The 21,131-nt window shown below is 45.0% G+C and overlaps 1 protein-coding gene across 7 annotated transcripts in view; it reads left to right on the top strand.

Annotated features, from left to right (window-relative positions):
- Positions 1 to 21,131, top strand: part of MYO1H (myosin IH) — a 36,272-nt gene that overhangs the window by 13,253 nt on the left and 1,888 nt on the right. For 6 of the 7 annotated variants that reach the window (XM_087754835.1, XM_087754834.1, XM_087754832.1 and 3 more), the window contains exons 3-31: positions 60 to 175; positions 1,136 to 1,334; positions 1,905 to 1,985; positions 2,411 to 2,590; positions 3,672 to 3,770; positions 4,112 to 4,225; positions 4,592 to 4,663; positions 5,306 to 5,425; positions 5,777 to 5,844; positions 6,182 to 6,287; positions 6,812 to 6,892; positions 8,391 to 8,482; positions 9,888 to 9,982; positions 10,211 to 10,257; positions 10,497 to 10,577; positions 11,051 to 11,156; positions 11,266 to 11,383; positions 11,673 to 11,786; positions 13,395 to 13,471; positions 14,028 to 14,096; positions 14,727 to 14,811; positions 15,397 to 15,556; positions 16,452 to 16,535; positions 17,008 to 17,101; positions 18,001 to 18,056; positions 18,592 to 18,727; positions 19,301 to 19,368; positions 19,779 to 19,876; positions 20,874 to 20,973. In XM_087754835.1, coding sequence (XP_087610961.1) covers positions 60 to 175; positions 1,136 to 1,334; positions 1,905 to 1,985; positions 2,411 to 2,590; positions 3,672 to 3,770; positions 4,112 to 4,225; positions 4,592 to 4,663; positions 5,306 to 5,425; positions 5,777 to 5,844; positions 6,182 to 6,287; positions 6,812 to 6,892; positions 8,391 to 8,482; positions 9,888 to 9,982; positions 10,211 to 10,257; positions 10,497 to 10,577; positions 11,051 to 11,156; positions 11,266 to 11,383; positions 11,673 to 11,786; positions 13,395 to 13,471; positions 14,028 to 14,096; positions 14,727 to 14,811; positions 15,397 to 15,556; positions 16,452 to 16,535; positions 17,008 to 17,101; positions 18,001 to 18,056; positions 18,592 to 18,727; positions 19,301 to 19,368; positions 19,779 to 19,876; positions 20,874 to 20,973 — 2,916 coding nt within the window. The remainder of the gene's footprint in view (positions 1 to 59; positions 176 to 1,135; positions 1,335 to 1,904; positions 1,986 to 2,410; positions 2,591 to 3,671; positions 3,771 to 4,111; positions 4,226 to 4,591; positions 4,664 to 5,305; positions 5,426 to 5,776; positions 5,845 to 6,181; positions 6,288 to 6,811; positions 6,893 to 8,390; positions 8,483 to 9,887; positions 9,983 to 10,210; positions 10,258 to 10,496; positions 10,578 to 11,050; positions 11,157 to 11,265; positions 11,384 to 11,672; positions 11,787 to 13,394; positions 13,472 to 14,027; positions 14,097 to 14,726; positions 14,812 to 15,396; positions 15,557 to 16,451; positions 16,536 to 17,007; positions 17,102 to 18,000; positions 18,057 to 18,591; positions 18,728 to 19,300; positions 19,369 to 19,778; positions 19,877 to 20,873; positions 20,974 to 21,131) is intronic. The other variant, XM_087754833.1, reaches the window with a different exon arrangement.

Genomic DNA, 21,131 nt, shown 5'->3' with positions numbered 1-21,131 from the left:
GCTGTCGTGGTAGTGATGGAACAGGTTTCCCACCTGTATGCATTCTTTTCTCCCTGCAGACATATATCGGTACTCTTCTTGTGTCTGTCAACCCTTACAAAGAGCTGGACATATACACCATGACACAGATGCAGCTTTATCGAGGGGTTAACTTTTTTGAACTGCCACCACATCTGTAAGTAGCACCCTTAAGATTTCAGTTTATACCAATAAATTGGGTTTTGTCTGTGATGCTATGTATTAGCAGTCACTAGGCCTGGTGAATGCTGATATTTCTTATCTTCCTGTAGGTAAGAATGTGTTTGTCTCTGTCTTCTAGCTGACTGTGAGAATAAAGAGGGAACAAAAGGATTGCAGAGTGATGTTGGGGAAACTGTGGAGAAAGAGTTATCTTAAAGATTACTGTCCGGACTAGTGCTCAATGTGTCCTCCTTACTACACATGGTCTAGTCAGACCACTGCCTGACTGGGTCCATGTGCAAGTCAACATCATTTCCTTCAGTTGCCCAAAACACTCTGGTCATCTTGCCTTGTGCTCTGAGGCCCTGCGTCAGTGCAGGCAACCACAGGACTAGCACAGTGCTCAGGCACAGCCTCCACCTGGCCTTCCCAAGAGGAGAAGGAACATGAACTTCTGAACTCTGAGCTGGAATTTTTTTTGCTAGTTGGAAGTTGTTGTGTGGTTTGCTGAGTAGGTTTTCTCTTTTCTTTTTTCTTTTCCTTCCTTAAGTGGCATATTGGTGAAGGCTCCACTACTGGTTATCTTTGTATCTGTCTCTATCAGCAGAAGTTGAAGTCTTTGCTTTACTGGAATCAAAACTGGCTCCTCTGCTTTGGAAGAGGGAGTCCCTGCTGTGTATAAACTGTATTCACCAGGAATACATGCAGCCTGTATAAAGCCTACAGCAACAGTGGGGAAGAGAACAATCCCTGTCTGTCCCTCAAATACAGACTGGGCTTTTACTCTGAGACCTTGAGTCAGACTCATGTGTTGAGCTGTGATTTCCCATCACTCACACTACTGGTAATGTTAGACGAGGAGTTAGTCCTTCTGAAAAACCTTCGATGCTCTGCCTCCTGTTGCCGTTTCTAACGGATGCTTCTCCTCTGAATACTTCTTGTGATCCTTGTTCAGATACGCCATAGCTGACAATGCCTACCGGGTGATGTGCAGTGAGTACAACAACCATTTCATCCTCATCTCTGGGGAGAGTGGAGCTGGGAAGACGGAAGCATCCAAGAAGATCTTGCAGTATTATGCAGTAACCTGTCCAACTACAGAGCAGCTGCAGATTGTCCGTGATCGTCTGCTACTTTCCAATCCTGTTCTGGAGGTAAAAAATAAATAAAGGTACAAAATGCATTTTTGGCATTGATGGCCTCACTCCAGGAATGGCCTTCTGTTTTACATGATTTTGCACCTGCATATGTAACATACATAATAACATACATTCAGCCTCTTGGCAGCACAACCTCTGAAAGGATGCTTGGGATTGAATATCACTTAATGTTGAGAAATTTAAACTTGGGTTTTATAGTGGAGGATAGCTGAAACCTGGGCGTACAAGGAAATGGTACAGCATACAACCGTTCTTTGTGGCTTCAGTTATGGGTCATACAAGAAAGAGCGATAATTTGTTTAGCTGAGTTCCACATTAAAGCTAGGGAAATACATTAGGTTGGAATCATAGAATCATTTACGTTGGAAAAGACCTTTAAGATCATTGAGTCCAGCCATAAACCTAACACTGCCAAGTCCACCAAGTTTGTATTTCTTTAATCCCACTAAATTCAGCAGTAGGACTCAGCTGATGCAGCAAATCTCTGTTTCTGGAGCTTTGTCCTGCTGTGGGTGTCAGGCTCTCAGTAAGATGAAGTGACTCAATCTATCTGTTTATCCATAGGCTTTTGGAAATGCAAAAACTCTGCGTAATGACAACTCAAGTAGATTCGGGAAATACATGGACATCCAATTTGATTTTAAGGTGAGAACAAACTTAATGGACCGCTATTAAAACAAGCTGTATCAGTGAACCTCTTGGACACTTACCAGGCAGCACAGGATTTATGAAGACTGACACTGCAGACTTCTGACCCTATTTTTACGGGCATTGCATTTTGCAAGTAAAGTGACTAGCTATACATCCTGAAAGCTTCCTACATTACTGGTGATACTGCCAGTGCTCTGTAGAAAGCTAATATAAATTGTTATAAAGCACAAGTTACACTAGAAGGACAGCAAATTCTTTAGATACAGCTTGTGCTGTTGTTGGATGCTAACTCTTAAACACAAGATGGCAAATAAGTAACAGCAGAAACATGTTTCTCCTGACATTGCTCCTTGTTCCTAGGTGCGGAGGAACAGCTGTCACAATGATGTTGTTTATATCTGACTGCTTTGTTCTGCCAGGGAGCTCCAGTGGGAGGGCACATCCTCAGTTACCTAATTGAGAAATCCCGAGTTGTCCATCAAAACCATGGAGAAAGGAATTTCCATATTTTCTACCAGTTATTAGAGGGTGGAGACAAGGATCTTCTTTGCTGGCTTGGGCTGGAGCGCAACCCCCAGAAGTATGTGTATCTCATCCAGGTCAGTGAGAGCTTGTCCCTAGCTCTGTGTCTTGCATCTAGAATTGTAGGGATTGCGACTGCAGCTTTCTTCACTTAAGTGTGCTGCTGAACTCCTAAGAGAATGTGCTGTGTGTCACATCATAGCGAAACTCGAGTCAGGCTGGTTGCAAACATATTTGCTTTGGGGTTGTTGGACACTGTTGTGCCCTGGGTGCTTTTGTAGCAGGAACGGTTGCAGCTGTTATGGCCTAACGATGCACATAAGTGGCTTATAAGGGGTCATATCTCTTATTGGGTCAGCTGATATAGTTGTGGGGACAGAAAGAAGCTTTTGAGCAGCATGACCCAGTGACAACAAGGCCATCAGAGTTTAAAAAAAGTCACTTTCATCAGGTCTCTTATTGATTGTGTATTCCCCGTGTTCTGTGTGTGCATGGAATGGCGTGCTGCTGCTGTGAGAATGTAAACACTCTTAAGCAAATGTCACCAAACCATTCGATGACCCTGGTCCCTCTGGTATGGTCAAGACACTTCTTGATTCATTGAAAAGAGCAGTCCGAGCTACTAAACAGCAGAGTTGTATCTGTCTGCAAGTTACACTTTATACAAAGGCATCTCTTCTAATGCCCCTGTGTGAGGACCTGGTATAAAATGAGTTTCTCGGGATTTATGGACCTCATTATAGAGATCCATAGATATGGTTATGCAGCATACAGCTCACTTCGTGGTAGTGCTCTCAGTTTCCTTTCTTCCTTGGTGGTGAAGAATACTTAGGCAGAAGGTATTATTACCATAAAAATGGAAGATGGCTGTAAGCTCAAGCGCTTCACAAGACTTAGCCATTTTATGGTAGTGACTATCCAAGCTCAATGCTTTAAGATATCTGAAGCTTTAAGTATAAGCTGAAAGATCTGATCAAATGAGCCCCTTTCAGGATTAGCAGGAGTGAAATAAATTGCTAGCTAGTTGCAGACTTCATCTATACAGGCTGAGGAAACTGGAAATGAAAGTAGTATGCCCAGTAGTATGCTATGATTGTTGCTGATAATAAAATTGCTTTGCCAATTATTGGACTAATTCATCTTTCTTTTACTGCATAGGGTCGATGTGCCAAAGTGTTTTCTATTAATGACAAGAATGACTGGAAAATAGTCCGCAAAGCTTTTTCTATCATTGACTTTACTGAAAAAGATATAGAGGTATGCGTGTTAAAAAGGGACTGAGCCTACCAAAGGGAATTTAAGTAAGGAGTGCGCTGCTGCCTTTCCTTAAAAATTATGGAAGCAGTCTTGCTTGGGAGAGGTGTTAAGGATGGAATAGGACATCATTTGGGGGGGACTGAGGGAGTGGGTGGGTGAAGAGCTCTATCACTTGGTACAGCATGATGGCAACTGGCGGTAGCATATCTCTGAAGCAGGTTGTCTGACTCGCCTCCTTCAGCCTAGCCAATATTCTGTTTATTAGCATGCATAGCAAAGATTAGTGCCGTCCCACGGAGCTGTAGGAACCTGCTTTCTAATGGTATATCTCTTGTTATTAGCATCTCTTTGGAATTGTTGCTAGTGTGCTGCACCTCGGGAACATTCAGTTTGAAGAAGACAGCAATGGACATGCCATCATTCGTGACGGCACACAGATCAAATGGATTTCAAAGGTATCTCTTCTGAGATAGTGTCAGTATTACAAGTGCTACGAAGAAAGCTTTAACGTTGCTGTGTTTTCCTCTTAAGGACAAAATAATCTGTTCCCAAAAGCAGAAGGATTGCTATAGAAATACCCAGCTCTTGTTACAAACTATCTTGAATTATAGGGCCCCTTTTCTCTGTAGCACATCTCTCTGAAACTTCCTTACTTATTGTTGCTGAAAGATGAGTATACCTGAGATCTACCAAGGCTGGAATCCTCCTGAAATGAATGGGAATGGATTGGAGGGGTTATGCCTTACTGGTCACACAGTACTGCTTATTTAAGCAGTCTCCTGCTGGCCATACTCTGAATGCAACTGTTTCTTTTTCTGCAGCTACTGGGTGTGCACTTGTCCATTCTGCAGGAAGCTCTCACCCATCGGAAGATCGAAGCCAGATCTGAAGAGGTATTGCGTAGTCACCCCAGGCAGCTGAGAGTCACCCCAGCTAGTGGTGGTGACAGATCAGGAGCTCTGTTCTTAGCAGTGTTACAGTAAAAACAGATCACTCTGGCTGTCTCTCTCCTCCGTATTATCTTCCTCTTCTAGCCTGAGACGTTAAACTAAAGCATATTCCCATTATGGGAGTTTTACTGCTGAATGAGGTAGTAATTGCTAAAAAGCTAGGGACTTGCAGGCAGCCCTGTGTTTGAGCCAAATTTCCTTTTGTTCAGTCCCTGGAGTGCTTCCTGGGAAACTGGGCCACATAAACAAAGAAAAGCACTGGTAAAAACTGTTCTTTGAGCATTTTGTACCAAGTTTAATAAAATAAAACTAAAAGGAAGTCAGAATACTTCTCCCCACTTGTCTAAATTAGTACTCTCCAAAGCGTAGTATCATAGTCCTGCTGGCATATGGTCATACACCAGACTGAAGTAATGCTGATGGTAAATAAAGCTGTAGGCAGCCACAGTTCAGATAGGCTGAGTGCTGTGCTGTGGTGTACAACAACATGGCTGGTTCTCCAAGCCACAAGTGTGAACCGGCTTTGCAGAAGCTTGTTCTGATCATCTGTGGTGTTTATCATCTCCAGTATATCTTTATTTTTAGGTCCTAAGCCCATTGAATGTGGATCTGGCATTCTACGCTCGGGATGCAGTAGCAAAGGCAATTTATGGACGAACTTTCACTTGGCTGGTCAACAAAATTAATGGCTCTCTAGCCAACAAGGTTGGTTTCTTGTCTAGTGTCCTCCTAGACACTGAATTCTCCTAACGTGCTGAGCAGAGTTTCTCCAGTGAGGCTCTACAGCACTCATCACCAAATATCTTAGATGCTTGGTAATTGAGGTAGGGGCATCCCACAGCACTGAGCTGGAAAACTGCTTAGCTAGGTGTGGAAGGTGGTATGTTAAATAGTGTTAGCAGTTCATTACCTGCTTTAAAGTGGCTACTCCCTTGGCACGTGATATAAAGCTCTCAAAGAGAAAGTTTAAAATTTAGGTGAAGAAAGCAACATGAAACATGCAGGGAAGAATCATCAGCTGAAGCAGCAATTACAGAGCAATGGTGTCTTTAACAGGATTCAACTCGGAAAACAGTTATTGGCCTGCTGGATATCTATGGTTTTGAAGTGCTGGACACAAACAGGTAACAACAGCTCCTGAGGCATGGGGTAATGCCTCATGCTGGTGGGGGCACGTGCTGAAGTCCTACGTGGCTTCTTGACTGTACTCTTACCCTAGCAAGGCAAGCTACAGGTGACTGCACAATCTGAGTGCACTGGGTTAGCTGAACCCCCTGGTGAAAGCTTTAGCTTGGACTGCTTGCCTGGACTCGAGTCATTGGTGCAACAGTGTGGGAGGAATGTATGGGTTTGATCTGTATAGAAGTGGGCTGGCTGGCTGGAAAACAGTAGGTAGTGGTGAGAGGAGTAAAACTGTCCATGCAATAAATAAAAATTAATGCTTATTTAACCACTCTGAAGCTTTGAGCAGTTCTGCATTAATTACTGCAATGAGAAGCTCCAGCAGCTGTTGATTGAGATGACCTTGAAAGCAGAGCAGGAGGAATATGAACTGGAAGGAATAGAGGTAACTCATTATTTTCCCCCTCCCTTTTTTCTTTGAACTGCCATTACACTGGATGCTTTTGATCATCAATGAAGAAGACATCCTGCTTTTTTCTTTTTTTTAGTTTGCATTGTTCATGTGGGAAGTGTAAGACAGCCACAGGTCTCATTCTGTAATGCTTTTTGCAGTGTAATTTAGCCTAGATTTAATTTATGTTATTTAAGAAAGGAATAGGATATTCCCCAAAACTCAAAAGGTCAGCAGTGACAATGTCCATGTGGAAATGAGGAGCTCCAACAGTGTAAGACACTGGATGATGGAGTGCACTAATGCAGAGAACAAGATCTGGGCTGCTGGAAGCAGGAAGACTGTAGTGTGGGGTGAGGGATCAATGTGCTGTCACTTTTTCTCCAGCAGCTTGGTTGGTCCTAATTTACAACACTGATGTTCACTGGGATTGGAGCCTGGCTCCAAAGAATTTAAAATGTAAGGAAAAGACCTTCCTCTAAAACCTTTCTTCCTTTTTTTTTTTTTCTTATTTCCAGTGGGAACCAATTCCGTATTTTAACAACAAGATCATCTGTGACCTGGTTGAGCAGAAGCATAAAGGAATAATCTCCATTCTGGTAAGAACAGAATTTGTGCTACTGAAATTAAAATGCATGCCTGTGCCCTATTGCAATGGTCCATAAATGTATTTTTTCCGCTAATTATGTGATGGGTCTGCATTATTCAGAATGTAAACAAATAGACCTTGTAAACAAAGACCCAGAAGATTAAGGTAGAGGACCTGCTTGCTAGAGAGCTGTGTGTTTTCAAGGTGGTATGCTGCTTCCACAGCAACTCTGAGTGCTTGAGAAGGCAGACCTAGGCCATTCTTTCCACTTTGTGCCTGGAGACACTAAGAGATAGAAGGAAGGTACCTGCAGCAACCTGGCTGGCTATAGTCGGCAACAGGGATGGGACCCAGGCTTCTTCAGCATACCATTAGGGAGACTGCAGAGCACCGGGAGTGCTTCTCCACAGCCACCTGAAGCCAGACATCCAGGCTCTTGTAAAGATGAAAGAGGACAATTCATCCCGTCTAATTGCTTACGTGACTTGCTAGCCTTGATGTCTGATGCTTCAGCAGGGCTCAGCTCCTGAGAGCTGCCTGCCTCCTCCTGAGCTGCAGGTCTTCCTCTTGTTTCCTTGCCCTGTAGTTGTTGCTGCTCTTAAAATACTGATCTGAAGAAGCTCCTCTTTCTGCCTTTGTAGGGATAGCAGGAGAAATGGGAGAGGCTGAAGGCAGCTCCCTACAGAGCCTTTAACAAGGAGCTTGTTCTGCAATGCTGAGTAACATTTTTCACTTCAATTAAGTGTGCAGTTCCATGGGGAAGAGTCTGAGCACACAAGCTAACTACTGTGATGATACTTTCTTGAATGCAAGCAAACCCTAATTAGTAAGAAATTGAGTAATCTTCCTGTAGAGACTTGTAGCCAGACTTGAAGTTGAATTGTCCCTTGCCACCATCTCTGACCTGTCTACAAAGCTAAGAATTTTTATCACCTCAGTACAGGAGGCGAAGGATTAGTACATCGTAATCCAGAGAAAGTGCTGCTGAAGCTCAGCACTAGCTTCACGTTGCAATGGATTGCTCTTTCAAGTAGGGCTTTCTACACATGGTACAATTGGAGGAGCAGAAGGAATTGTGTTTCTTGGGTTAGAAAAAAGTCTTCTGTAAGGTTGTCTTTCCCCCTCCAACTCTGCAACTCATCCAGATCAAGAGTCCTTCAGGTCCTTCTAGATTTTGGTGTCTAATGATGTCATCTTTCTCACTGTTTTTGTTTAAATGAACAAAAAATAATAAAGGATGAGGCAGGGCATTGCCAGATTGGGGGGGGGGGCGGACGGAGGGACGGGGAAAGAAGCCAGATCTGGCTTAACCTGATTTATCTTGACAGTCCTACTGAAAACAGATAAACGAAGCTCTAAATTTAACTAGGAAATTGCTTTTATAAAATAGAGCTCATCTCAAATTGTAACCAAGCTCTTTGGTTTTGCATAACAAAGTTGTACTAAATGTTAGCGAGGAGGGAGTAGTCTGTTCAGAGCAGCGTTTGATCTGGTGTCTGCTGTTCCAGGATGAAGAATGCTTACGACCTGGTGAAGCAACTGATTTGAGCTTCTTGGAAAAGCTGGAAGAGAAAGTAGGAGATCATGCCCACTTCGTGACGTATGCATTTACGCTCTGTATCCTATCACAGAGGAAACTCTTCCCATCTCTTGCCCGTAACAGAGTATTGGGAAGGGAACAATTTTTGCTTTGTACCAAAGAAAATCAAGCAGCCCATCCGCTGCCTAATGTTGTAATGTGCTACGCTGGTAGAGTATGACCTGGGGTATTGGGGAGGTGTGGTGGGGATTTCTGTCTCTTTACTGGTGTGATGCTGATCTTTGAGTCATTCCACACTAAAATTAGGGACTAAAGATTAGATGGCTTTGGCCCATGAAGGTTAGATGGCTTTGGCCATAGATGGCTTTGGCCCCCATTGACTCCAGGGAAAGCTGAAGATATTGTGAAGAGGAGCCTAATACCCTAGGCTGTGAGGGGTACATAAATATTTAAGTCCATCTTGATATGTGTGAGGTTTGAGTATGAAGAGGAAAGAAGCATGCTCCTGCTGAAATCTCCCAGATGAGTGGTGTTTTGGTTAATACTCAATTTGTAGTATTTTCACATTCAGTTTTGGTGGCAGATGAACACGTTGGCGCTGGGCTGTTCTGGCAGTTCTCAGCAGAAGCCTACCGAAAGGCTTTGACAAGTCATCAATTCAGAGTCATGCTGCTGAATTGTCACCATTTCTACATTTCTGAAGTTCATCACAGCCAAGTGGAAAATTTGTAGCCAACTTCCTTGTCACCACAATGTGCCTTAATACTGTTCTGCCTGATTAAAAGCTTTAAATAGAAGTGCTACAGCTACTTAAATGGGATCTGTACTTGGCAATACTCTTGGAAGGGAGCTTTGATGTACTAATGTGCTGTTGTGACACACAACTCTGCTGTTAGTGACTGCGTACAAAGCTGAAACTCAAACTGTTAAGTTGCTCTTTTTTTTTTTTCTTCCCTCCTGCCCCCCCCCCCCCCCGAGTCCTTGCTTTCTAAAATTTTCCTGCTATTCTTGAAAATTTTGATTCCTCCTTTGTATTTGGGTTCTTGCTCTAGGGCAAAATATCTCAAACAATCCTTCCCTCCCCGGTTTCACTTTGAAATTGAGTAAGCTGGTGATCTATTCCTCATGTAGGCAATAAGAACATATTTACATGAATGTTATGGGAAGAAACCTTCATAATTCTGGAAAGGATGATCATTGCCAAATGGCAATGGATAGGTCACAGATATTCTGAGGAGTTTATAGTAGCTGACTCCATTCTCTGCTGCTAGCTGTTCAGAATGGGCAGATAGATGATAATTTGATTATGGGCAGTAACTGTATAGTCAGAGCCATGTCAATAGGAACAAACATTAGATTTCCAGTTGTCCTACAGCTGCTTTTTGTGCAGGTGACTTTCTACAAGCTGAGGAAGTCTGTTTGCTGCTTTTTCTTTTGGTGTGTTTGTTTTTTTTTTTCCCTGCAGTCGCAAGCTTGCAGACCAGAAAACACGGAAATCCATTGACTGGGTGGATTTCCGCCTCCTCCACTACGCAGGAGAAGTCACTTACTGTGCTGTTGGTGAGTGTGAACAAAGTGCCAGTCTAGAAGTTACCTGACCTTTCAAGCCAATGTGGTAGATGGTAACTTGGCGGGAAGATGAATTACAAAATATCTGCCCTCTGAAGGTACTGTTACTTGGAAGTTGTAAACGTGAATGCAGTGAGAATTTTGAGGATATCAATGTCCAGATTTTGTGCTAAAATGTGTAGCCTACAAAAGAATTAAACCTTTTTTTTTTTTCTTCAGGATTTCTGGAGAAGAATAATGATCTACTATACAGAAACCTGAAAGAGGTAAGAACAAAAAAGGGATGCTGTTCTCTTAGGTTACCTTGCTTGAAGCAGAAATGTTTTGTAGAAGATGTATTTAATCTCTGTAGCAAATAAGAACACATATTTCTCCTTAGCAATGTTCTTTAGGCATTAGGCACCTACATACATGTCCCTACAGCTGTGCTGCTCAAGCTTAGAAGCATCACAGTAGGACTAGCATGGCTGCTAAATAAGGCAGCTTTTCATTTCTCCTGTTTCAGGTGCTGTGCAACTCTAAAAATAGCATCGTTAGAGACTGCTTTTTACTATCAGAACTAGACAACAGGAGGAGACCAGAGACTGTGAGTTTCATCTTTAGTCTTAACTTTGAATATAAACTCAACTTCCCAAGTCTTGATTTAACCACTGATCCTGTCCTTAGTCCTGAATTCAGTGGATATTTTTGCTGGTGTTACACCCCTGCTAGCTTTCTGGTAGTTGAACAATGGTGTTGCTGAGACAGCAGCTAGCAAAGTGACATACCTTAATATTGTTATTAATGCATCCTTCTAAAACAAGCCCTGTGCCTAGCATCCAACAGTATTTAGTTTCTGAAGGGCTGCCTTGCGTGTCCAGCTGCATGGCAGGGGTTCAAATATTCCAGCTAAGCACTCTGTCCAGGTAACTTATGAGTGACTATGCTTCAAAAGCTTTGTGGTACTAATGCATACGTCAGCCTTTCACTTACAGTTTTGAGATGGGTGCAGGTGATGAGTGGATTTCAATTACTGCAGTGAGTTCCAAAGCTAAAAAAGTTCTTTCAATGTCATCTTAGGTTGCAACCCAGTTCAAAAACAGTCTGACAAGTCTTATAGAAATCCTGATGTCCAAGGAGCCTTCTTATGTCCGATGCATTAAACCGAATGAGAACAAGGAGCCTGGTAAGGCATTGGGTTGAAGACACAGTTGAGATAAAGGAATGAAGTAAGGGAGACTTCAGCTAGGTACATATAATATATATTTACCTGTGAATGTGTGTTCTTACTACAGGGAAGTTTGATGATTATCTGATCAGACATCAGGTGAAATACCTGGGCCTGATGGAACACTTGCGGGTGAGACGAGCCGGCTTTGCATATCGACGGAAGTATGACCTGTTCTTGCAAAGGTAAGTGGAACTGTTTTGCCCTCTAGCCAGGTAAACCTGCCCTCCCATGAGGGCTTCAGAGCAAGGTTTGTTTAAATGTCAAGTCCCAGTGATAAGAGATGTGGAGGGTGTCCGCAGACGCTCTTCTGCATCGAAGACAACCTTTGTATGTGTCTTCTGTCTGTATCCATTCTGATCTGCTTTGGCATCTTCTGCCTTGAATAAAGTAGGAGTTTGGGGGGGGGAGAGTTTCAGGAAGGGGTTCCTCAAACATCAAGTCATTTGTGTTGATGTCTTGCTGGTGTTTCAGGTATAAATCACTCTGTCCAGCTACCTGGCCACATTGGCATGGGCCAGCAGCTGAGGGTGTGGAGAGGCTCATCAAGCATATTGGTTACAAGCCTGAGGAATACAAATTAGGAAGGTAAATTTCCTTTCTCTGGCTGTAGTCTCTGCTGCTTGGTTGCATGGTGCTTGGCATATTTGATCCTCTGTCCTGTCTGACTGCAAGTCACCATATGGCCCTTCCTGGAGAGCAGCAAGATGTAGTGGTGTGAACAGATCCCTTTAGCTTGGCTCTTGCTTGACCATGTGAACAGGGTGGACCTGCCTGGGTCTGCAAACCTGACGGCTTCTGATTAGTGGCTTCTTTAAAACAGTCCAAAGTAACCTCACTGCAAAGGTATACAATGCATAGGAGCAAGGAGACAGATAAAAGCCCAGATGCGTAAATTTCCTCTTTATTTTACCTTCCTGTTTCCATGGAAGCTTGAATCCAGCTGAGTTTCTTCTGTCTCTGGGTTAGGGGAGACAGGCTGCCTTGCTTCAGCTCCAGGTCTCCCTGCATGCTTTGGCAGCCAGAGGCAACTTGCCTGTCTTAGGCTTGGGTTCTTTTTTAACTGCCTTTTGCAGCCACTCCTGAACTACAACCTTGTCCTCCCTGCTAAAGACAAGGTATGGGGCAAGGCGGGGTTCTCCAATGTCACCTTCAACCTGTGGCTATCGGAATCCATGAATTAATGTCTAGGATAGTAGCTAGACAAGGAAACCTGTTTTCACTGGGTTTCAGCTGCTTATCCTGAGCTCCACAGCTCCTGGGGAAACTTGCAGGGATCCCAGCATCGACACTGTGTGCTCAGGTGGCCAAGAGGGCCAATGGCATCCTGGCTTGTATCAGGAATAGTGTGGCCAGCAGGACCAGGGAGGTGATAGTGTGCCTGTACTCAACACTGGTGAGGTTGCACCTCGAGTGCTGTGTTCTGTTTTGGGCCCCTCACTCCAAGGACATCGAGGTGCTGGAGCGTGTCCAGAGCAGGGCAATGAAGCTGGGGAAGGGTCTGGAGCACAAGTCTTATGAGGAGCGGCTGAGGGAGCTGGGGTTGTTTAGCCTGGAGAAGAGGAGGCTGAGGGGAGACCTTATTGCTCTCTACAACTACCTGAAAGGAGGCTGTAGTGAGGTGGGGGTCGGTCTCTTCTCCCAAGTAACAAGCGATAGGATGAGAGGAAACGGCCTCAAACTGCACCAGGGGAAGTTTAGGTTGGATATTAGGAAAAACTTCTTCACTGAAAGGGTAGTCAGGCACTGGCACAGGCTGCCTAGGGAAGTGGTTGAGTCCCCATCCCTGGAGGTATTTAAAAGATGGGTAGATGTGGTGCTTAGGGACATGGTTTAGTGGTGGACTTGGCAGTGCTGGGTTAATGGTTGGACTCAATGATCTTAAGGGTCTTTTCCAACCTTAACGATTCTATGATTCTAATTACAAGTCATGTAAAGGCCGAGGTCCCCACACTGTACCTTCCAGGGCACCTGGGACCTTGTGCAGTAACTGGTGTTTTGCTTCCTTCCCTCTCCCTGCCACCCGTTGCCAAGTCCTTTGCATCCTTTCAGGGTGTGCCAGCTAGACAAATGAAGAGTGGTTATGGAAGGAGGTGTAACTTGTCATTATTACAGCTGGTTGAGGACTCTGAGCCTGGTTAGGGCAGCTGAAATGATGGCTCACTGTGAATAAGCTGTTCATGGTCTCTTTTTCAGAACCAAAATATTCATTCGATTCCCAAAGACTCTGTTTGCTACTGAAGATGCATTTGAATTCAGAAAGCACCTGTTAGGTATGGTTCCAGTTCCTTTTATCTATATATAGATTAAGAAGCAGAGCCTGGGTGAACTGTGTTTCTGGGCTCCAGGTTCATGCAGCAGATACACCGTGGTGAGAGCTGAGACCCCTGCTCTGCAGAACTCTGGAGAGTCCAAGGAAAACTTAGTAATCTTTTTCCAGGGTGGGGAGAAATCACTAGCTATATTACTTGAGTTCCAGATACATATCTCCTTTAGAGCTCCTCGGTCCTACTAGTAACTGTTGGTCCATGTCTAGATGCACTAAGTACCTTCCCCTGGGATTGGGATACCGCCTGTCTCATCCTAGTGTTACTTGTTTGTGCCTGCTTGAAATGCATAAACGCATGAGGCTGCTAAAGGCACGTTTACCTACGCAGGCTACTTTTGGTCCTGTTGGTGTCTTGGCACCTTTGTTCCTTGGTGATTGTGCAGACCCTCCTGTGCCTTGGCAAGTGGTGTCTGATTGCTGGGAGCACAGCTCCTGAATGCTGCGATCCTGTAGATAACGAGTAATGTCTCTGCTTTTTTTTTTTTTTTTTTTTTTTCCAGTTTCAAGACTACAGGCCAAATATAAAGGATGCCTTGGAAAGAGAGAGTACAAGAAGAAGAGAGAAGCAGGTATGGGCTCTAGAATCGAGGATTCTCTTCTTAGGGCTATGCTTTCCAGTAGGAGTTGTAGCTTTGGGAGGTCACAAATCTATGTTGCTGCAGATAGCACTCATGGCTCCCCTGCGGGGCTGTGGGTCTTGGGGTCAGATGCAGGTGACAGCTGTATGAAGAGTATTCAGAGGTCCCTTCAGTTCTGTTCAGCTCCTCACATCATGTGCTGCTCTTGGCCTCACGCAGGCATCAGCTGTGCGAGCAGCTCTGTGCGGCGGCAGCACCCTCTGCTGTGCATGCGGGGACGTTCTGGGGTACCGAGGGAATTGCTCGTTAACTGCTAGGGAGAGAAACCCTCTTATCACAATGGACAGGCTGATAAATAATGCTGCAGACTCAAAGGCCAGCTTTCTGAGATGAGCTGCTTGCTGTGTACAGTACACCGCCGCCTTGATGTTGGGCTCTACAGTTCAGGTAGTGCCGGATCAGTTGTTATGGAGAAGGAAAAGTTTGAAACGTCTTACTCTAAACATCAGCTGATGGGAAGAGCTGCAAAAGAGACAGTTATAGCTTCTGCTATGTGAATTTAAACGATAGTGTGGCACAGGACCTCTCGTACTAATACAAGGACCTGGTTAATTCTTGCAGCTATCAAGCTGGAGGCTTGTTGGCGAGGAGCGCTGGCACGGAAGGAGGCCAAGAAGAGGACGTGGGCGGTTCAGATAATCAGGAAGTAACTATCACTGCGTGGTGATCATGGGGAGGGCTGTGGGTTGCAGCCTGGTGATGGTGTCTGGACGATGAGTCCAGAGTACTGACAGTAGAGTGAGTCAAAACCATCTCCTTTGCACCCATTTCTAAGCTATCATGGTAGTTAGGAGGACAGTTGCCAGATGGGGTTGATCAGAAATGCCTGTCACCTCTTCATGAATTCTCTGACTTATGCAAATTTCTGTTGCACTGCTAGTTTATATTGGTGCAGAGGATCTCCAAACCAATACTTTGTGTGCCTGTCCATTCTCTTATGTAGGGTCCTCCCTCTCCACTCCCTTAAACCCAGCTCCTGAAGAGTGCTGTAGAGCTGATCTTCCTTTCTAACTCCAAAGCACTGTATTTTGGTCAACAGAACTTGGAAAAAAAATGTTAAGGTTTGGAATATTATAAAGCTTAAGATTTCCCTTGCTGTGACACAGGTGACAATGTACCCGAGTTAACATCAATGATCCGTTAGCCTGTTGTGTGCCTTCTGTGACTTGCCTTTCATTTCCATTGGTTTCTGAAGGTAACATGTAAGTTCTGGTTCGGATATTTTCTGTAGATTCATAAATGGCTTCATCAATCGGAAGAAACCCCTTTGCCCAGAGAACACTGAATTTGTGCAGCTTGTGCAGTACAACTACTTGATGAAGCTCAGAGACCACGTTCCAAAAAACGTCTTGGACAAGAGCTGGCTCCAACCTCCTTCCATCCTGGAAGAGGTGAGGGTTGCTGCAGGCTTCGGGAGAGGTGAAGATGGCTTCTGTTCTGGGGTTGCTTGTGGCACGCTTCATGTAGGAAAAAAGCAGCTGTCTCCTGCTGGCTTGTCCTCTGTTCAGGCGTGATGGCAGAGCCTTTGGAAGACCCTGAGATCCTCTGTATTTGGGGGAGGATGGGAGTGGGAGGAATGGTGCTGTTGTTTAAGTTTCCAAGGGAAAGGAGGGAGCTTGGTGCTTTTGTTTTAAGCAATAGAAAGGAAGATGCACTGACAAAAAAGTGGGGTCATGGACCCTATTAAAGACAAAATTGATCCCATGATGTTTTAAGCTTGCAGCACAGATAGACTTGTAGCCTTTCATCTAGTTTGGGCTTTGGCAGGACAGGTAGCCTCAGTGCACAAATTGGACAAACTCTAATTGCTTCCAGCAGAACTCTCATTTAGAAACAGCTGCTGCCACTTGTTATGGCCCCTTTGGTCCTGCCCGTTGCCTGGCTCAGGACCAGAGCAGATGACTCCCACGCTGGCTGTGGGCAGTGCTCGGTGGATGAGGTGGGCCCGGTAAATTAAAAGCTCAGGCAAAAGGTAAGGTGAAGAGCAATGCTAATGGTACGCTACGTGTGCAGTGCCACAGTCTCGTCTGGCGGTGACGGATGTGGTTTGCTGCTTTTAGTAACTCTAGTAATAACTCAGCTGCTTGGTGTTCTGTGTCCTTCGGCTGCTGCTGGGCATTAACCCTTCTCTGGTAGCAAAGCTCTTTGGTACGTGGGGCTCTGGGCTGGAGGACCTCCAATGAGTTGTGATTAGATGTTAAAAACAGCTTGCACCAGGCAAGTATTTGTTAGGACTACAGCAGGAGTTGCTTGCACAACTTCGCTATTTTTTTTCTTTTAATGTAGACATCTGAGATGCTACAGAAAATCTGCATTAGGAACCTAGTAAGGAAATACTGCCAAGGTGTTACTGCCGAGAGGAAAGTGCAGGTAACTAATATGTGGAATGAAAATGCGTGAGTTAAAACACACTGTGCACATGTGATATCTGCTTTCTGTGAACTGTCTGAAACGCAGGCTGCACCTTCTGACACACCACTGCTCCTTTGCTGAGCAAACATTCCTGAGCGTGGAGTCAGGTGTTTGTTTCGGTGGCACTTGCAATGTACAGTGCAGTTCTACAGACACATAGGTCTTAATCTTATGGCATTAAAACTGCACTTCATATAATTAGAAAAGATCCAAAAATAAGAAAAGATCCGTAGGACTGTTTAGTCCGTACTACTCCTTTATTTGGGGTAATACAGGAATAACCTAAAGGTGTTGGAAGAAATGCAGCATGAGTCAGGTAGATACTGCATGAGTAAAAGGATGATGTTTTGTAGTAACGATGCCTACATTATAACTGCTGATGTTAATGGAGAAACTCTAAGAGGTTGAAGGCTGTTCCTTCTCAAAACAGTTACAGCAAAAAGTGGTAGCAAGTGCTGTTTTCAGAGGGAAGAAGGAGGGCTACCAGCAGAGCATAAACCAGCCTTTCATGGACACCCGACTGAGTGAGTACACGGCATACCCCTGCAGGACTCGGCCACGTGGTCCTTGCTCAGGAAAATTCTGTTTGACAAAACAGACGTGGTTTCTAAGAGAAATTCCCATCTGACAGAGGCAGCGTCACCTGCTGCGTTTGGGCCCTACCATTGAGTTCCCTTGCCCTGTCGTGTCCAGTGACACTAAACATGGCGATCAGTCTGCCAGACTTTGCTCTCAGACTGGGAGTACCTGGAATCCCTCTTGGGATAGAGAGCCATAAACCCAAGCAACCTCCCTTATGGGCTGGGGTGGATCAGGACCCACCCTCGCTGTGCTGGACGGAGCAGGGAGGCTGAGCGGGGACGTTGCAGTGCAGCATTGCCAGCTGTGGGGTTCCAGTCCCACAGCTCCCAAGGACTGGAGCTTCTGGGAAGGAGAGATGTGAATCTTGGGAATCCATGCAGCTGGGGTTAAGCACATAAAAGGCATGCGAGGAAAGCCCTAGTAGTGCAATGGCAGGGCGAGGGATCTGGGAGATAGGGTGGGGTGTGGTAGCAGGGGTGCGTGGGTGAGATGCTGGGGTCATTGTTGGAAGCTCCCAGAGAGCTTCAGCTGGAGCACTGTGCAGAAGGAAAAATGCTCTGGGTGGTAGTCAGCACAAGTCCTTCTGTGCCAGGGCCTGAACCAAGAACAGACCCAAGAACAGCCAGTATTCCCAGTGTGAATTACTTGTCAGGCCGGAAGAATCACTGAAATGGGTTTAGGAGTAGCTGGAAGTGAACACCCACAGTTTAGAAGGGAGTGTACCAAGGGGACAAGGACTGATGGGATGAAGACAATTAATGCAGCTCTCTGGTCTTTTGCTGGTGGGAGTGATGGCTGTCTGTCGCCTACACTCAGTTTATCTTTCTGGTTTGCTCCTCAGAAGAGAGTGATATAAACCCTAAAGTACTGCAGCTCATCCACGGTGAGAAGATCAAGGTAAGGAAAGGACAGCTGGAGCTCAGCAGCCCTCGAACCAGCTTCACTGGAGTCCTGGAGCTGGTCGGTCACACAGACTGGGCGATCCGTCATGCCTGAGGCTGTCCTGCAGCCATGCTTATGTGGCAGGGCAGGCTGCTGAATAGCAGTGTAGCGAGTATTTCCTTGCTTTTAAATTTGAGACAGGTCTCAAAATGCACCTAGACAAAAATTATTTAAGATTCCTTTTAATAAAAGCTTAAAAAGCATCAATAACCCTATTTGGGCTGTAATGGGCAGGAGAAGTGCAGGTGCGTGCACTGCACTTCCCATGGTTATGGCATAGAGGGCACAGGTAAACCATTTTTCTCAATGCGTGATTCTGCCATCTGAATTTCTAAGTATAAAAACCCAGATGATTATAAGTAGAGGTTGGCAGCAGCTGTTGTGAGCTGGGATCCGCAGCTCTGTGGTGCAGTGCTGCTCCTTGCTGAACTGCTTCCAGCGCAGGACCCTGTGGCAGCAAGAAATGCTGATACCAACTCGTTGTTTTCAGTATGTGACCCCCGTGATAAAATATGACAGGAACGGGTTCAAAGCACGAGACCGGCTACTTGTTCTGACCCAGTCCTCGGCGTATGTGGTGGAAATGGCGAAGATCAAGCAGAAAATAGACTACGCCACTCTGAAAGGTAATGGTGGAGGTCAGCGTGGGGCTTCCCTTTCTGCCAGTGACCCTGGGGGCGGAAAGATGAACTTCTGAAACTTGGTCTTTCAAAGATATTTAAAGCAACGATCTACCTGAGAACGCTTTTTCCTGGGGGATGGATAAAGGGTCTGTGTGTCAGCGTGCGGTTCCTTGAGGTATGAATTATGAATAAGAGGACACAGTTCTTTGAAATACTTAAATGCAGGAGAACATCACTTTCTGTTAAAATAGAGGGGAGAAAGGAGAAAAAAAACCCCAACCTTTTCTACCCCATTTTGTAGGTATTTTTTAATCCTGGCATTGTCTCAACTACAGTCCAGGGGTAGAATATATACTTTCTCCCTCCTCCCCTACCAAAACAAAGGTAGCATGGAAAGGTACAGAGCAAACAACTAATGCACTGTGTTTAAATAACCACTGTTGGAAGTGTGTTATGGACAAGTGGGTGACAAAGTGGTCTTCAGAAGGTATTTTGAAAACTGGGAAGATGATGGTGGTGTGGAACTGTCTTTGGTAGTTTTTCCTCTAATTCTTTGATTTTTTTTTTTTTTTGAAGGCATTTCCACCAGTAACCTGAGCGATGGGATTGTAGTCATCCATGTTCCCGAGGACAACAAACAGAAGGTAGAAAATTGCAACGTAGCTGCTGTGAGCTTGTGGTTAGAAGTAAGGTCTTGTAGCTGACAATTCTAATATTTTCCTATGAAATACTGGGATTACACAGTTACTGATGTTCACTAATTCTGTAATCAGCTAGACCTTTACATTCTTGCTGTCTCACCGTGAAAGCTTTCACTTTCCTTTTTTTTTTTTTTAGAGCCAAAGTTGCTATAAATCCTAAATAGTGCCTGGAAAGGATGTTTAACAACCAAAACTTGTACTTGACTGTTTAACTGCTGTGCAGTTACTGGTCCCATCCGCACCGCAGTCCCTACCCTGGCATTAGGAAGGAGTTTCTCTGAATGCACAACCGCTGCGCGGCTTACGTGCTGGGGTGATGCCAGATGACTCTCTGCCTCTTTTTTTGTTTCCAGGGAGATGTGATACTTCAGTGTGAGCATATCTTTGAGACGATCACTAAACTCTGCATGCTGGCCAATAAGCAAAACCTTGTTAAAGTTGTGCAGGGAAGGTAAGGAAGGAAGCTGAATGGGTAGTATTGTGCAGGCTGTATTTTATGGAAGAACCTGCTTCAAAAACTTAAGGCCTGGACTACTTAAGTCAAAACTATTAACATCACCCCAGCAGACAGTGCCCTGAACTGATTAGAGGTCTGCTGTGCAGTAGCACAGTTGTTTTCATGGCTTCCTTTCATAGGCACAGGGGAAACAAGATGGGATGCACAGGAACAAGAAAATATATTAAAAAGTCATTACAGCCTATTTCCCACGCTAACAAGGCTTGCTTCCGTGATGGCTGTGGTTGCACCTTGCTAGGTGTGCTGCTCTGCTCTAAGACCTGCCCATGATCCATCTGCTTAAAACCCAAACTTGTTTACAGGTGACTGTATTGAAAACCACTTTTTTCAGGCTTCTGCTGATGTGACCTGGGCATGAGGCGGTGGGTTTAGTGGTTTCACAACGGATCTCATTAGCACCAGCTCTGAGGAAAGCCTGCTGGGCTGAGCCTGTGGGTCACTTCAGGATAAATGCTCCTCTCCCGAAAAGATTGAGAAGGCCCTGAAATGTGATTGCTGAGCACAGGAACCTTCTCAGTCACGCCACCAAGCTAATGGCAGGTGGATGCAGTCTGTCTCTCAAATCTCTACGTGAATTGAAACTGGCATATGAAACCTGTGCTTCTGCTCCAGCTTTTCTCTCTGGCCTTTGCGTTTCAATTGTAATTAGATTCCGTGTGTTCAGTGGTTTTCTCCAGGTCAGATCTGCTTATCTTCTAGTGCTTAATTGCACCAGGAAAATTCAAATGCCCAGACCAGACAGGCATGCTCCATTCATCAAACCCTTCTGGGTTGTGTGGTATAATGCAATTGTTTAGGAAATTTACCTAAGCTGGAGGGCTCTGATCTTCTAATCTAACGAGATTTGCCAAGGGAACAGAAATAAAGGGGGCTTAGAGTAAAGCCTATTGCGAGGAAAGCATCTAATGAGTAATTCTGTCTGTATTTGCAGTCTTCAGTTTCGCATTGGCTCTGGGAAAGAAGGGACAATGGTGTTTACTGTTGGGCAGGAGCCTCAGGTCTTTAAAGCCAAAAATGGACAACTAACAGTGGTAAGGCCTCATCTAAGCGCTGGGAATATGGCTCGTGCTTTCTGCTTTGATGCTCAACCCCTGCAGAGAGCACAGCTAAGCTCTAGCAAGGGCCCTTTGTATGAGTTTTGGAGGACTTGATTCCTCTCCCAGAGCAGAGAGGTGCATGACACAACTAC

This window comes from Nipponia nippon, unplaced genomic scaffold (assembly GCF_047370975.1).
Source record: "Nipponia nippon isolate SJK-2023a ecotype South Korea unplaced genomic scaffold, ASM4737097v1 scaffold_18, whole genome shotgun sequence".
Taxonomy (NCBI): domain Eukaryota; kingdom Metazoa; phylum Chordata; class Aves; order Pelecaniformes; family Threskiornithidae; genus Nipponia; species Nipponia nippon.
Note: the sequence above shows the minus strand (reverse complement) of the source record. Positions and strands in the feature narration are given on the sequence as shown.